General features: G+C 43.4%; 1 protein-coding gene across 6 annotated transcripts in view; it reads left to right on the top strand.

Moving 5' to 3' along the window:
- PTPRR (protein tyrosine phosphatase receptor type R) overlaps positions 1 to 16,601 on the top strand; it is a 288,370-nt gene that overhangs the window by 183,050 nt on the left and 88,719 nt on the right. For all 6 annotated transcript variants that reach the window (XM_008256786.4, XM_051845666.2, XM_017341983.3 and 3 more), the window contains one exon: positions 4,201 to 4,469. In XM_008256786.4, coding sequence (XP_008255008.3) covers positions 4,201 to 4,469 — 269 coding nt within the window. The remainder of the gene's footprint in view (positions 1 to 4,200; positions 4,470 to 16,601) is intronic.

Genomic DNA, 16,601 nt, shown 5'->3' with positions numbered 1-16,601 from the left:
CTTTGGATCAGCACAGCTCTGGCAGTTGTGGTCATCTGAGGAGTGAGGATGAAAGACCTCTCTCTCTCTCTCTTTCTCTCTTTCTGCCTCTGCCTCTCTGTTAGTCTGCCTTTCAAATAAATAAATAGATAAATCTTTGAAAAGAAAGAAAGAGGCCAGGGCCACGGCTCACTAGGCTAATCCTCCACCTGTGGCGCCGGCACCCCAGGGTTCTAGTCCTGGTCTCCTGGTCGGGGCACCGGATTCTGTCGTGGTTGCTCCTCTTACAGCCCAGCTCTCTGCTGTGGCCCGGGAGGGCGGTGGAGGATGGCCCAAGTGCTTGGGCCCTGCACCCACATGGGAGACCAGGAGGAAGCACCTGGCTCCTGGCTTCAGATTGGCGCAGCGCGCTGGCCATAGCGGCCATTTGGGGGGTGAACCAACGGAAAAAGGTAGACCTTTCTCTCTCTCTCTCTCTCTCTCTCTCTCTCTGTCTAACTCTGCCTGCCTGTCAAAAAAAAAAAAAAAAAAAAAAAGAAGGAAGGAAGGAGAGAAGGAGAGAAGGAGAGGAAGGGAGGGAGGGAGGGAGGAAGGGAGGAAGGAAAGGGAGGAAGGGAGGAACTCTGTGATGAGCATGAGATCCACTGCAGATGTGATTTCAGAGTTGATCTGTATGAATGGTGGGGTAGAGAAGAAAAACATGGAAGGTAATGCACGAGAAGGTGGGAAATGCCCAGCCTGTGGATCAGAGCTACATGGGGCTGGGCTCTGCCACCCCTAGTGGTGGATTTGGGGCCTACTCATTGCTTCTCAAATATCAGTTTTCTTATGGGTAAGGGGGTTAGCAAGACCTCTGATGACCGTTCTAACTTCAGTTGCCTCTAAACATTCTTTGGTGTAAATTCACCCTCCCTTTTTTTAATCTCTCTGCTTTCCCTCAACTTTCTTTCTTGTTACTATAATTTGGGATATCGGATCTGACACACAATTAAATTGGGTTCTCTCTGTGTATTTAATTAATTCCACAGCTCCCTTTTATATCACAATTTTAATCCTAATTAAAATATAAAATTATGACTAGGAGTACAAAGGGTCATCAAAAATTTCATGGAAATGTGCATTATGAACATTATGAACTATGCAAGATTTCAAAATTTGGGGCAGCAAAAAAGAGTTTATTTTTACCTCTATTTTTCATGAGCTTTTTGAAGTTTTTGTAAATCTTGGAGTAAAAATTTTCAAGAAGACATTGAGTAGTACATTTTCTGAGACCTTACATGTTTGAGAAATTCTTTCTGTTGCTTTCATAAAAGCGAACATCAAGCTAGGTGTAAAAATTCATGCATCCGTTGAAATACACTTTTTTTCTCTCACAGCTATGAAAATTGCTCCATTTTCTTCCCACGTTAACTCCTCTTTCAATTGACACTCATAGTTTGGGAACTTTTTTTTTTTTTACTAAGAACCTTTTCATTTCATGTGGCTTAGTTCCATAAAAATGGAGGTCAGTCTATTTTGTTCATAGCAGAGTACCCTGTAATTTTCAGGACATGTGACCCCAAGTAGACAGTGAACAATCATTTTGAATGATGCGTTTTTTAATCACATGTCCTGTTTCATCATTTACAGTATGTCTTCTCTGGCTTCCTTACCCAATGTTTTGTTTTCTTCATCATCTGTTTATTATTTCACCCCATATTCTAGATAGTTTCTCAGGTTTGTCATATGTACTACATTTTCTTTATCTGATCATCAGTTGATCGGGACATCTAGGTTGACTCTATATATTTGCTATTGTGAATTGAGCATCAATAAATCTGGGAGTGCAGGTGACTCTTTCATATGCTGATTTCATCTCCTTTGGATATATTTCCAGGAGTGACATAGCTGGGTCATATTTACCATGCAATTCCTGCGTCATCATTTCTGCTCTTCATTACTTGCACAGAAGTTTACAAGCTGCTATTGAGTTTTCAGTTCTTTGGGTTCTTTGTTTTTAAATCTCAGTCTGGTGTCTTTGCATCTTATATTGTTGTGTTTTTATTTCATCCTGATTCTTTTTCATAGTCTTATTTTGTTAGACTTTATTCCTATAATTATTTTGAGAATCATGGGCAATATTTTCTAAAGTTTTTCTGAAGCAAATTCTCAAAAGTATTTATTTCTTCCACAATTTCAGTCAAATTCTTTTCTAATTTTCTTTTCTATTCATCCTTTAAACAGAAGAAAATATGCACATACATTGAGACTTTGTATCTTTCCAGTAGATATAGTATACTATACTCTAATGGAAGTTTGAAAGAAAACACAAAATTCAGCTTATGACTAGTTAGAGTAAATGTGCCAGGAAAGCCCTTTCCTCCTAGAATAACATTCATTCAGCTAGTGGATTCCAGGAATTAAGCAGAGGACCTTAAATTGGCTTAAAGTTTTTTAAGGTGTCATTGTCAGCAGTGCCATACACCTTTACATAACTGAAGATAATGGACTAAGGTGTGGCGTAGGGAGTGAGCTGCTGCTTGCAGTGCCGGCTTTCCATATGGGCGCCCATTTGAGTCCCAGCTGCTCTATTTCTGACCCTGATCTCTGCTATGGCCTGAACAAGCAGTAGAAGATGGCCCAAGTCCTTGGGTCCCTGCATGGGAGGCCCAGAAGAAGCTCCTGGCTCCTGACTTCGGATTGGCCCAGCTCCAGCCATTGCAGCATCTGGGGAGTGAACCACCAGATGGAAGACCTCTCTCTCTCTCTGCCTCTGCCTCTGCCTCTCTGTAACTCTGCCTTTCAAATAAATAAGTAAATAAATCTTTAAAAAAAAAAAAAAAAACAGATAAGGCCAGCGCCGCGGCTCAATAGGCTAATCCTCTGCCTGCGGCGCCTGCAAACCGGGTTCTAGTCCCGGTCGGGGCGCCGCCAGATTCTGTCCCGGTTGCTCCTCTTCCAGTCCAGCTCTCTGCTGTGGCCCAGGACTGCAGTGGAGGATGGCCCAGGTCCTTGGGCCCTGCACCCACATGGGAGACCAGGAGAGGCACCTGGCTCGTGGCTTTGGATCAGTGCGGTGCGCCGGCCACAGCGCACTGGCTGCAGTGGTCATTGGAGGGTGAACCAACAGCAAAAGGAAGACCTTTCTCTCTGTCTCTCTCTCTCTCTCACTGTCCACTCTGCCTGTCAAAAAAAAAAAAAACAACCCACAGATAATGGGTTAAGTCATCTCCTTAGGTGAAGAAACTTGAACAAAGACAAGGTATCTAGAGGAATCAGCATCACAGGGGGAGGGGCAAGTCCTGTAGAAAGGGAAGCCTGCACACATGAAAGATGAACTTTGCTGTCTTTATTGGCCCAAGGAGGGTGCCAGCAGAGTCAGCCCATTTCTTTCAGAGGTTTAAAAGTGGTGTTCCTACCATTTCTACACTGAGCCAGTCAGTCCTGAAAGGGCCTGAAATGGGAGGAAAAGCAAGCTTTTGCTTTTTTCCTGCATTAAAAATGAACAGGGGAAATAAGTAAGAAAGAAAATTGTGGTTATTCAAGTTATTCTTGGATGGATGTCCTAAATCTAGCTTTTTCAAGGACTTACCAAGTTGGTGTATGACTAAGGCAGATATTTGCCAGTGTAATAAATTATGGTTTATGGCATAACTATTCCATTATTAATATTTTACAAAATTTTTTTTTCCACCATGCTATATTCAGTGCAAATCACTGTTTTAACAAATGTCACAGGCCCCTGCTTCATGGCTATTCCTTCTAGAAGCTCATCATTTTAGTGATTTTAAGTAAAAAATCCGATGTGATCAGACTGACATCTGGCATTTTTATAAAGTTAGCCAAATCTACTGAATATACCTTTAAGGAGATTTATGTACACAACAGTTTGACATGTATGTGCACCATAAGTGGGAATTCCAAGCATATCCTCTTGAAAAAGAGTCTTAATACTATAAAACAGAAATCATCCTAGAAGTCTTTGCTTACTCTCTCACAGAACATTTATTTTGGTTTGGTTTTGTCTTCTAGGTTTGATTGGAGGGGACCATACTTTGTTGTTCAGTGTGACAAACTGTAACAGGAACCCTTTATGTGAGGGTACTCAAAAGACTCATGGAAAATGTGTATGATGGAAAAAAATGGGCATGGATTGCAAAAAATGTGTGCACCAAAATCAGTGTATCTCAATTCCATTTTTTCTGCAAACTTATTGAAGTACCCTTGTATTTTCTTCTGTAGATTCTTTACAGATTAAAAGAAAAGTTTCAGCTTTCCTTGAGACAAGATAAAGAGAAAAAGCAGGAGATCCACCTATCACCTATCGCATTACCACCAGGACAGTCAGAGGCGAAGACACCCCACAGCATGGTCCAGCCTGAGCAGGCCCCAAAGGTGCTGAATGTCATCATAGATCCTCAAGGCCAATGCACTCCTGAGATCAAAGCTGCTGCCTCTGCCTCTGTCTGCCATTCTCCTTTCAAAATGAAGCCCATAGGACTTCAGGAGAGGTTAGAGTTTTTTCTGTATCCTCCTATCTGTTGCCTTTTTGTTATATTTTAAAAGCATATATCAGGCCGGCGCCGCGGCTCACTAGGCTAATCCTCCGCCTTGCGGCGCCGGCACACCGGGTTCTAGTCCCGGTCGGGGCACCGGATTCTGTCTTGGTTGCCCCTCTTCCAGGCCAGCTCTCTGCTGTGGCCAGGGAGTGCAGTGGAGGATGGCCCAAGTGCTTGGGCCCTGCACCCCATGGGAGACCAGGAGAAGCACCTGGCTCCTGGCTTCAGATCAGCGCAGTGCGCCGGCCGCAGCGCAGGGGCCATTGGAGGGTGAACCAACAGCAAAGGAAGACCTTTCTCTCTGTCTCTCTCTCTCACTGTCCACTCTGCCTGTCAAAAAAAAAAAAAAAAAAAAAAAAAAAAAAAAAAAAGCATATATCAACTAAAAAGTACAGACCTAGAAATGACTGACATTATTGGGTAGAACCATTCACCACCAAATCGACACCAGAAAGAAGTAGTGGTTTTTTTTATTTCTCTGAAGAGTCCATCTGCATTAGACAAAAAATCTTTTAGGTACATCTTGTTCTGTCAAGCTCGTGTGGACCCAAGCACAGCCCATTTTCAACTATAGAACAGTTTCTATTGCCATTTACTGAGTGCTAATTGAGTGTCACTAACCAAACATGCAGTCATCTTGTTTAATTGTCGTCAAACTCTGGTAAGTAGAGGAACTAGAAATGAACTCAGAGTGTTTCCTGCCAAAGCCCATGTAGTTTGTAATCACATAGATAGTCTATGCTACAAGTAGACTTTTTTTCAAAGTTCTCTCTCTGCTCTGTCCAAACACAGTAGACATTACATGTTCAATATCCATGAACTTTTTCCTGCCTTTATGGCATACTTTTACATGTAATGTACCTTATACCGATATATTTCCATTTTAGGCAAATTCAATTTAAGAAAACTAGAATATATAAAATGCAAAATATGCAGAATACATCATCAAGGGGTTAATTCTTTAATTCCAGAAAAAAGAATTAAGTAAGAATTCTGTTTCTTAAAATAAGAAGCTCGTTTTTATATTTAAAATATGATTTACACTGAACCCAACATTGCACAGCTGAGTAGTGCGGAAGCTAACAAGTTCTCCAGTTACAGTCCTAGATTATTCTCCTCTTATTTTCCTGTGCCTTCATTTTCTCTCACTACTCTTTTTGTTTCCTAAGGTCTTTAGATCATATATTTAAATTTTTATTGTACTTCCCAAAATGTATTGTAATGTCCTATGCAAATAGTTATGGTTTATACACACATATATATACACACACACACACACACACCCTTGAGAAAATATAGTTTGGAACTATACCTAGTACTGCAGAAGACAAAATTGGTCATTTCAAATTCTTTGAAAAATATTGTCAAAGAACAATGAATGATGTGAAAAGAAATAGATTGATTGCAGTGAAGGCACTTAGGGTGAACCTTTGACCCCACTATGGAGGGAAAACAGAGACTGACCAAGTTGTTCTTCCTGCTAATTTCCCCCAAATGCCTGTTGATTTGTTACTGGATCTATGTGGGCCTCTAAGTGACATTCTTTTATTTTAATGTCATTAAACTGCTCTTTGAGATTCAGCCTGGGAAGGTAGACAGTATGAACTTTTCTTCCTGATACCAAGTGGAGATCAGGAGAACTGAGTTCCAGACCCTTCTTGGCCATACCCTAATTGGGTGGCCTCCCATGAGGCAGTCACCTGTCTGGGCCTCACTTTCTTCTTAAATATGAAAGGGTTAAACTTGACCTCGTAGCTTCCTGCAGGTTCTTTCGCTCTTGTTACCCAAATTATCACTATGGACTTATGTCTTTCTTAGAGAGAAACCTTGACACAGAGATGGAAGCATCACTGGTGATTCAAGGGCAAGATAGTAGGAAATCTGTGCCTTATGCAGGCAATAAGGGGCTGTACTGTCTACGCAGGGTTACAGATCAAGATCAAACTGCCCAAAATTCAAACTGTTTTTTTTGCATTCACCATGTACCACCAATTCTAAACAATGTTGGTAAAAAATCATCCAGCATCCTGCCCTTTGTAGACCACCACTGGGCACGTTTCAATTTCAAGGAGAATAAGGTTAAATACCCATGTGTTTATGTAACTAAAGTGAATGTCTGAGAAGGCAGAGGACAGGAATGGTGTCTTACTCATTGTTGCAATCCATGACGGGGAGGCTACCAGACCAAGTGTGTTCAGTGTTAAGTGGATTCCTGTCCTTTTGTCTGCAGACTTCCCTGCATCCCCATCCTCTGCCCTCCATTTTCTTCCCACCGCAGAGCGGAAGAAAGACTGCAGGGTTTCAGGTCACTGTCACCCAATACCAGCCTTCCATCCACCTTCCTCCTCTATTTTCAACCCATGCCTCTTGCTCAGGCCATCCCCTGCAGTGTGGAAACACGTTCTCTATGGTACCTGGTTCTTGTCTTTCCTTCCTTTCTCAAGTAAACTTCGGAAAAGAATAGAGAAAGAACAGAGTAGACGAGGCCCCTTTAGAAAGTTCATGGGACATGCATGCTGTGAAAAAACTAAACATGGATTTTAGGGGTTTTCTTTCAGCACCAACATTAACTCTTCTCTGATTCCCCTTTTCTATGAACTTTTCAAGGGATGCTGTTTGTTGCCACATTGATTATCTTCCATCTTCTCTCCTTGCTGTTTCTTTCACCAACTCTTACCAAAGCGAGTATAGTGGTCTAAGTACCAAAGCTAAAGCATGTTTTACTCCCTTTTCCATCCAGCACTATGTATTACTATGCACTGCTGGGTTAGGAAATTGCTGTGTTCAAGCTATACTCAAGAATCATCTTGGCCGGCACCGCAGCTCACTAGGCTAATCCTCTGCCTGCGGCGCCGGCACACCGGGTTCGGGTTCTGGTTCTGGTTGGGGTGCCGGATTCTGTCCCGGTTGCCCCTCTTCCAGGCCAGCTCTCTGCTGTGGCCCGGGAGTGCAGTGGAGGATGGCCCAGGTCCTTGGGCCCTGCACCGGCATGGGAGACCAGGAGGAAGCACCTTGCTCCTGGCTTCGGATCGGCGCAGCGTGCCAGCCACAACAAGCGGGCCATAGCGGCTACTTGGGAGGTGAACTAATGGAAAAAGGAAGACCTTTCTCTCTGTCTCTCTCTCACTAACTCTGCCTGTCAAAAAAAAAAAAAAAAATCCCATTGCTGGACCCCAAATGGAGGCACAGGAATCTGACTAAGCTTAATACACCGTCCCCCGCCCCCTTCTCTGACAAAAACACCTTGCAGTCACTTCTTTTCCTTTTCCTGTCTCAGATCCTCCTGCTGGGCCCATTGCTCAAGGGCTCAGCTGTAAAGGATACTAGGCCTGCCCCCTTCCTCCCCTGAGCTCCAAGACCTCACAGTCTTTGAGAACAGGAAGCCCTTCTCTTACTGATTCACATTCTACCTCATCTAACACCTGCACCCCCAGATAGGTCCTTCTACTGAAAGCCTGACCTTCAGAACTCGAAGCCCAACACAGGACTCAAATTTCTCTGCTATCCACTCTCACATTTCTTCCCAAAGGCAATAAAACACCAAGCAGCTTGGCAACCTGGCTGTTAGGAAAGGTCCAAAGGTGATGGGTTGGGAGGAGACCAGGGGGAGGGAAACGTAAGCAGCATTTCCTCTTGGAAACTGTCCAGGCCCCCTCCAGCTCCTCCTGCTTCTTCCTCCACCCAGGCTTTCTCCAACCAGCACTGGTTAGCTGCTTCTCTTCTGCTGCCTCTGCTTTAGTCCCATAACCCTATGTCATTCATACAGTGTTTATAGCACTTCTCAGGTGTATTTTAATTTTTGGTTCACTAATCTGACTTAGCTTTAGACTGTAGGTTCCTTGAGGGCACGTGGATGATTTAATTGTCTCTTTATCTTTACATATAAAGCATAATTCCTGGAAAGCAAGAGTTCCTGGAAATAAATGTTTTTAATAACTGAATAAGTCAATGAAAGTTACCATGAGTAATTCTCATATCAACTCCCAGTAGTTACAGGGAAGCACTTCGCTTATTCCATCATTCCCTTCTTGTTCAAGTCTCACTTTCATTTCCCTGCTCGGATGGTGCAGTGGGGACAGGCCTTTAGTACAGTGGTTAAGATGCTGCCTGGGACACTTGCATCCCATGTCTCAGTGCCTTGGTTTGAGTTTCAGCTCCATTCCTTACTCCAGCTTCCTGCTGATGTGCCTGCCAGCAGGCAGCAAATGATGGCTCAGGTCCCTGGGTACTCGGCATGGAGAGACCTCCACATGGGAAACCCAGATTGAGCTCCAAGCTCCTGGCTTTAGCCTGGCCCTGCCCTGGCTGTTGTGGGGCATGAACCAGCAGAGAGGCTATTTTTATCTGTCTCTGCCTCTCAAATAAATAAAATAAATTTTAAAAAAATCAAAGATGGTGTAATGAAGTGTTTTATGAGTGATAAAATATGAATGGTGAACAGTGTTTCATACAGCCAGAAAACTTTTCTGACAGTTTTAAGCCTTAAAAATTTATGCTTATGTGTTCTAATGCACCTTAAAAATAGCCTCATATTTGAATCTCCATTGCTTGATCCTGGAGTAGAGTAGTAATCCTCTCTTTATTGCATAAAAGCCTGGCTTCATTAAAATCACTATGAGACCATAAAGGCTGCATTATGAGTCATTTGTTTCAGAAATCTATTGGTCTACTCTATATAAATCTCTCATCGCTGATGGAGGCCATCCATTACTTAGACATTATTATTAATAAAATATAATTTCAAAGTTGAAATATAAGTAAAAATATAGAGGCCAAATGCAAATGTTTAACTGGGTTCAGAAGAAACACCCTGGAAATTACAGATTAAAGAATCTTATAAGGTGAGGAACAAAGCAATTTTCCTTTTGATCTCTCAACTTCCAATTAGTCACCAAATCATATTGATTCACACTCCTCCAACTTTCTCATTATTGATTCTGTCTTTCTATAATCCTCACTGTGGCCACAGCTCTCATTACATCATGGTTGAATTGCTGTGTCTTATGATCATAATAGGACTAATACATGTTCTCTATGTCACAAATATTGTTTTATGTCATTTTACCTGCCTGCATCTAATTCTGTTCTCTCCTTCCAGTACTGTATTTCTATACTCTTGGGTTTGTCTTGCTATAACACTGCTTGTGTTATCTTACTTTGCTGTGTAAATATCCTCAGTAGCTCCCCTGTATCTCTATCATAAGGCACAGTCTACCTTGCTGTGCCTGGGAGGTCATTCTCCCTCACTCAAATCATTCTCCCCAAGTCACTAACCCCAAAGTAAACCTGTTTCATCCCATCTGTGTGTTCAGCCCGTCCTCTCCAGTAGGTTGTGTCCCCGAGGACCCTCACATGTCGCACTCCTAGCAATTTCACCTTCATAGTTGTTTGGAAAAAGACAGAAACTGGTTTGTCAGAGCTGTGGCCTGACCCTTAACCAGACTGTAAGGATCATAATGACAAGGACTGTGGCCCTGATGCGTAATAACACTAGACAAGGATTACAGAGTTAATTAACTTTTCCTTACATCTGGGGATGTCATGTATTTCTAAAGAACCTTTTATCAGAACAAAGAACCTAATGATAAACTATAGAGAACTATAGAGCCGAGTCTGTAATGTTTATCAAATAGGTAATGCAACATATTAAGTCCATTGTGGGGAAGTATTCCCAATCTATAGAATAATATCTGCTCCTGCTTCCTTTAAAGAACACCATAAAATTAATCATCAGTATAAAATGACATTGTGAGAAAGAAAAGAAAACTTAGCATTCTTTTTGTCCTCTGATTCCATTTCACAAGCCTGTACACGGCAAGGTCAGTTATATTTTTGAACTTGGCAAAGTTGAAATCTTTTTTCACTGAGTTGATACACAGGAACCTACCGTGTGACATCATTACTACTTTTTTCACTGTCAACTGACTTACAGCTTTACTCATCTTATTTATAAAAATACATTTATTTATAAACATCTGTCTACCCAGGTTTACATAAATACAGATTTTTACATATTTTGGGGTATATTTGCCTTATTTCCTCATTTTTATGTCTTGGTTTCTATTATAATTAAAAACTAAGCACAGAGAACTGTCCAGAAAGAAAGGGGGGGGGGAGTACATTTTAAGATCGCTCCTGACTTAATTTCTTGGTGCCTTCAGGAATACAGCATTAATGGAGGTTTCCTTCCACCTCGTTTGAAGCCTGTGTAGGCCCCAGAGGTTCATTAATCCAATGAATAAACATTTTCTAACTTTTCCTTAAACTGTACCACAATGCGGTTTATTTGATGTCCGTAAATCCTGTATAAATGATATAACCCCCAGGTATATGAGGTTTTCTGAGGAGTTGCAACCTGGCGGAGCCTGGGGTGTTTCTGTCATAGCTAGAGATGCGTCCACAGTGGTGGAAGTCATGAAATGATGGGCCTTGCCCGCAAAGTGTTGACCATTCTACTCCCAAGCTGGAACCCTTAGTTTACTCCTTTCCTCCTCACAAGGTCAGTAATTCTGACTTCTCTCCCACCATACCCCTTATGGAGACACATTTGGAAACTCATACATTTTAGCTTAGAAAATCCTTAAGGTCCTTCCACTAATCTCCCTTTGGGCCATATGAATCAAGAAAAAACTGTAGAATGGACTTGACTGAATAGCAGACCATGAAATATACAGAAATACTCTGGAAATGAAAATCTGCATTCATGAAATAGACCCATCAATGAAAATGGTTCCAACTCCTTTGCTCTCCACCAAGTGTAACTGATGCTAAGAGTCTTCTTTTGGTCTTAGGTACAGTTTCCTAAAAGCGTAGCGGGGGACAAGTGTTCTTGTTCCAGTGATTTACTGAGAGAACACTCTTAAGAGATGCCTACTAGAAAAGTGGAGAAGCACAACAGGGAAGCAAGCAAAGGGATGGCTTCCACCAGCATCCTCCCTCTGCTATCAACCCTGGGAGCCCTGCAGCACGGGTGGCACTCTCGGGTGGTCTCCCCTCCTTAAGGCAAAGGACTGAGCGACTGGGCGTCAGAACCCTCCTGCTAGTCACCCATTGACTTCCAGCCACCAAGGAGCCGTACACACAAAACTTCATGGGCACCTCTGGAGAAAGCAGCTCCCATCAGCTGGAGGTGGATCCCCAGGGGGATGGCAGCTGGTACCTCGACAGTTCTCCCAGCAGAGGGAGAGAGGAGGAGAGGGCAGCAGCTTGGGAGGGTGGCAGGCATGAGGCAGTCACAGCGTGACTGTGCTTGCCAAAGGTTGCAGCACTAGTCACAGCAGAGCTGAGTCCATAGTCCAGGTTTCCTGGATCTTTCCAGGCCATTATGCATAGACCAGGTGGCCTCCTTCAAATAAACACCATTTGTCGTGCCAAAACCTCTGACCTGGCACCCCGAATGCAGTCAATCCACTACTCATTTGCTCAACTGGGCAACATTGGGGAGCAGAGCACAACACATAACAAGCAGAAGTTGACCTTAATTCAATCCCAAATAATGTCAATAAAAAAAGAGTAATTCAATAATTCTTATTGACCTTTACATGCTTTATCTTATTGCATCCCCATAAAGGAAGTATTATATCTGCTCCTTACAGGGAGGAAACAAATGCTCAGTGTGTAATTTACTGCCCAAATAACGTAATAATATGTTCTCGGGGGTGTGCAGGTGACAGAATGTTTCAGCCAAGCTGTGTGAGTCCAGAGGCTGTGCTCCTAGCATAGGCTTCACTGTCCACACGTTACAGGTAGAGGGGGAACATACCCCCGTATTCTATGGAAACTAAATAAAAAATAAATTCTATGTCGATGCATTTAGCAAGTAGGTCTATTACAGAGTGTCTCCCGGCTACTCCTCTAGCAGATTTCATGCTGGGCTCCCAGAATATTTTTCAGATTTTAAATCAAACAAAGTGCTGTTTTGTGAGGGGGGCTTGAAACACTCAAGGTGCCTCTGTAGAAGGTCACTGTCCAGCTCAGTCTTTTCTTTCTCATGGTTATTTCCATCCTAGAGGCCCTGTAGTCACCTGACATAAAGCACAGTAGTGACAGTGAACTTGTGTAGCATAGAACTCAAGGTGGAGGGAGATAGGAGGCAATGGTGGGGAAAAGTGGAGTCAAATGCTATTCCCAAAGGGTGTGTCCAGGGGAGGTATCTATACCGTTCAAGCTCTCTGGATAATAATTCATGCCATTTCCACGTGTGTGGTGGGCAGAGGAGGCAGGAGCCACAGCAGAGAAGGCCCATGTTCATGCCTCTGCACCCAGGTACTGCTCATGCTGTCAGAATAGAAGGACCATCACCCTAGCTAATGTGCTGGACACCGAAGTACCATACGCCAACCCTGTGTTAATGTGTTCCCTCACACAGTCTGCACAGTCCCCTTTGGGGAAGTCACAATTATTCTGCCCTTTTATGCCCGGATGAATGAACAGAGACTTAGATTGAGTAACGTGCCCAACGTCACAAAGAAACAAAATGGAGTTGGAGATTCAAGTCTGGAAAGTATGGCTACAAAATCTGCATGTGAAGTGTTGTGTTCTCCCTCCTCCGGGATGATACTGGTGATAGTATTTTAACTTTCTAATGTTTTTATAATTATATTCTTATTAAATACTTCTGTGGGATATTCAAAGAGAGGAGAGGAGTTAGAAATGTGGGCAAGCCCTTTAGTATCTTTAAGTATCTCATTATTTTCTTTGTTAATGGTAGGATAGACCCATAGCATTTTTACATAGGTATGTTGGGGTTCTAGAAGTCTAGAAAAGATCTTTTGAAAAGTTATTATTTAAGGGTCGGTGCTGTGGCTTAGTGGGTAAAGCTGCCACCTGCAGTGCCGGCATCCCATATGGGCACCAGTTCATGTCCCAGCTGTTCCACTTCCGATCCAGCTCTCTGCTGTGGCCTAGGAAAGAAGTAGAACATGGCCCAATGCACCCATGTGGGAGACCCAGAAGAAGTTCCGGGTTCTGGCTTTAGATCAGCCCAGCTCTAGCTGTTGCAGCCATTTGGGGAGTGAACCAGCAGATGGAAGACCTCTGTTTCTCTCTCTCTCTCTCTGCCTCTCTGTAACTCTGTCTTTCAAATAAATAATAAATAAATATTTTTAAAAAGATTATTATTTAAAACATAAAAATTAAAGCCCACTAGGATTAAGAAAATGGAAACAACAGTTTTGAAATCCGACTAAAAATTAAAGGCAAGTCATGAGACTAAATGAGAGAAATGACAGTGGATCCGACTCAGGGAGAGCAGAACAGGAGCCAAGATATATTTTTAAAGAATTAAAAATAGAGGAATTCTGCCTAAAAAGGGAAAAAAATTGGCCCTCATTTATTGGCAAGTACAGGTCTAGCTTCTCTCCATGCAGACTCTGCAGTGTGTGGGTCCCAAGAGTCCAGACTGCAAGTGGCTCCAGTAGCCATCCCTGGACTAGCTCCCTTCCTTGCCCCTCCCTCCCTTCCCCTACTCCCTACTCGTGGTCCCTTGGCAGGATGAGGGGACCAAGTCCTCTACCTGCGGTGTCTTCCCCCAGATCACAGCTCACACAGCCTGCCTCGCCCTGGGGTTAAAGCAGAGTGGGACTCCCTAGCCCCCACATCCTTCAACTCCAGAGTGCACAAGCTTCCAGCTTTACCTGGTGGTCTTCCTTTCCTCTCCCAGCGGGGGTGGGGCACAAAACCCAGTTGCCTAGCAGCTGTTCTGGCATTCTCAAGGGCATGACCTATTTCCAGAGAGAACCACACTTGTTTTCCATTCAGCCACATGATGTCAGCATTTCTAGAGAGCTCTGTTGTCCTGACCCTGAAAGACGGTTGGGGTACAATTTTTTGAGATTTCTGTTGGCCGATTTCCTCTGCACGTGATCAAGTTAGAGTTTCACTTTGGAGAGTCCTCACAGTGGTGCTTTTTCTAATGAGATTGCATGTCTGTGCTCAGGGCCTGTGCTCCAGGTCTTGATGTACGGGTTGACAGAATTAGGTGAAATGGCCTATTTTGCAGAAGCATTTTAATCAGGGCAGGCACAGGCAATTCCCAGCATCAGTTTTGCTTCCTATTTCAAGAGAGGCCAGCTCTGAGTCTCAGATTCTGTGTCAGGAGGCTTTACCTGGCAGGCTGTGCTTTAGGAGTTATTTGAAATGTGTCATCAGGCTACAGTTCTAGGGCAGGCATTTGGTGCACCAGTGAAGACTCTGCTTAGGACTCCCGTGTCCTGTAGCGAGTGCCTAGTTTGAGTCCCAGGCCTCTGCTTCAAAACCAGTATCCTGCTGATGTGCACCCCAGGGAGGCAGCAGATCATGGCTCAAGTTTTCGGGACCCTGTCAGCCACAAGAGAAGCCTGGATGGAGCGCTGAGCTCCTGGTTTCAGCCTGGGCCTGCCACAGCTGTTGCAGGCATTTGGGGAGTCAACCAGCTGTTGAGAGAATTCTCACTGGTTCTCTGACATTCTGCCTTTCAAATGAAATTTTTAAAAAATATTTTTTTAAAACAGCTACAGTTCAGGATTCCCACATTTTAGGGAATGCCAAGTTTTTGATTTCCTATGAGGCAAGATATCCCTCTGCTCTCACCAGGTATGGGTACATGCCCTTATAGGTAATTCAGCGTAAGGAAAAATAATCACAGATCACCCAGAGCAGGTGACTTGTGCAAAATTAGTTTCCAACTGATGGGATTTTTCTCCTGTAAGTATGTAACACACTTTAAAGTGTCATTTCAACTTAACTGTGCGCCCTGATTTTCTGGATTTAATTCTGTGTTCTCAGATAACTTCTGAAACTGGTCTAGCTGAAGTCCTACAGTTGAAGTGTGTGGAAATAGTGCCCTCTACTGGAGAATTACATGTTGATATGATTTTTAGTTCGTTTCACCCAGGGGGAAAAACGTGAATCTTTTTTTTTTTTTTTTAGGGGAGATATGGTAGATGCTCTCTTACTGACTTTAATGTCCTGTCTAGCAGGTAAGGAACCGTCTCTTCTGGAAGAGACCCTAGAAGAGAGGTCTCAATGTGGTGAACAAAGAGCTGCAGCTTGACAAATGACAAATTGCTGTGAACATTTTCAAGTATGGTAGTTTCTACCATGTTTAGCATTTGGTCATTTTATTCTTATTTGGTCCACAAGTCATTCAAGGACAGCATGTCAAGCAAAGTTACTCTCGCCCAGTCATGTTATCATGTACAAATCTGTCTAGAAACCATGTTCCCCACAGCAGAGGTCTTAATACAAGTCTCTTTGATTCTTCCCTTTGCAAGTCCTCCCTGACCCACCTGCCTCACTCCTCATTTCCCTGATTTTCCCACTTGATTCTGATTTCCCCATGAGGTGCTGTCTATAGCGCAATGCCTGACACACACTACATGTTCCATACATATTTGTGCGACCTCCATATGACAGAGCTTTATTAAACATTAGTTTGGAAAGAAATGTTAGGAAAGAAATGCTTTCTTACACAAATAAAAGCAGATGACCCCAGCCTCTCCCTGTGTTCCGCCAACAGGGGCCTCTGGCGCTGGTAGCCTGCTGGCCTCATTGGTCTGTGTGAGCAGAGGGCAGAAGCTGAGCACTGAGTGGCCTGTGGCCCCGAGAGCATCAGGCTGCACCACAGATTTGAAGGGAGCTCAAGAAAGGCCTCATTTTCCTGCCCCGCGTCTGGTCTCCTGAGGGATTCTTTTTTCTCTTGTTATATTTTATTTGCTACTTAATGTTGGCTCCTAAGTTAGTATAATGTTACTCAACCCCTATTCAGAGGAATGTTCTTTTTCTGCAGCTAAGTCAGGCTGAAGCCTGGAGCCCAGAACACCATCCAGGTCTCCTGTATAGGTAGCAGGGGACCAAGCACTCAGGTCATCCTCCACTGCTTTCTCAGGTACATTTCAGGGAGCTGAATCAGAAGCAGAGCAGCCAGGACCAGAACCAGCACTCCAATATGGGATGGTGGCATCGCAAGCAGCAACTGAACCCCCTGTGCCACAATGCCAACCCCACCAGTTGGAATTTTAATTCCACTTTAATCAATAATGATAGTGAAAATGATTAAATGCCAAAGGACATAGGAGAATGAATATATTAAAAGTTGGCAAAAGC

This window comes from Oryctolagus cuniculus, chromosome 11 (genome assembly GCF_964237555.1).
Source record: "Oryctolagus cuniculus chromosome 11, mOryCun1.1, whole genome shotgun sequence".
NCBI classification, from domain to species: Eukaryota; Metazoa; Chordata; class Mammalia; order Lagomorpha; family Leporidae; genus Oryctolagus; species Oryctolagus cuniculus.
This window is presented reverse-complemented; position numbering and strand designations above follow the sequence as displayed.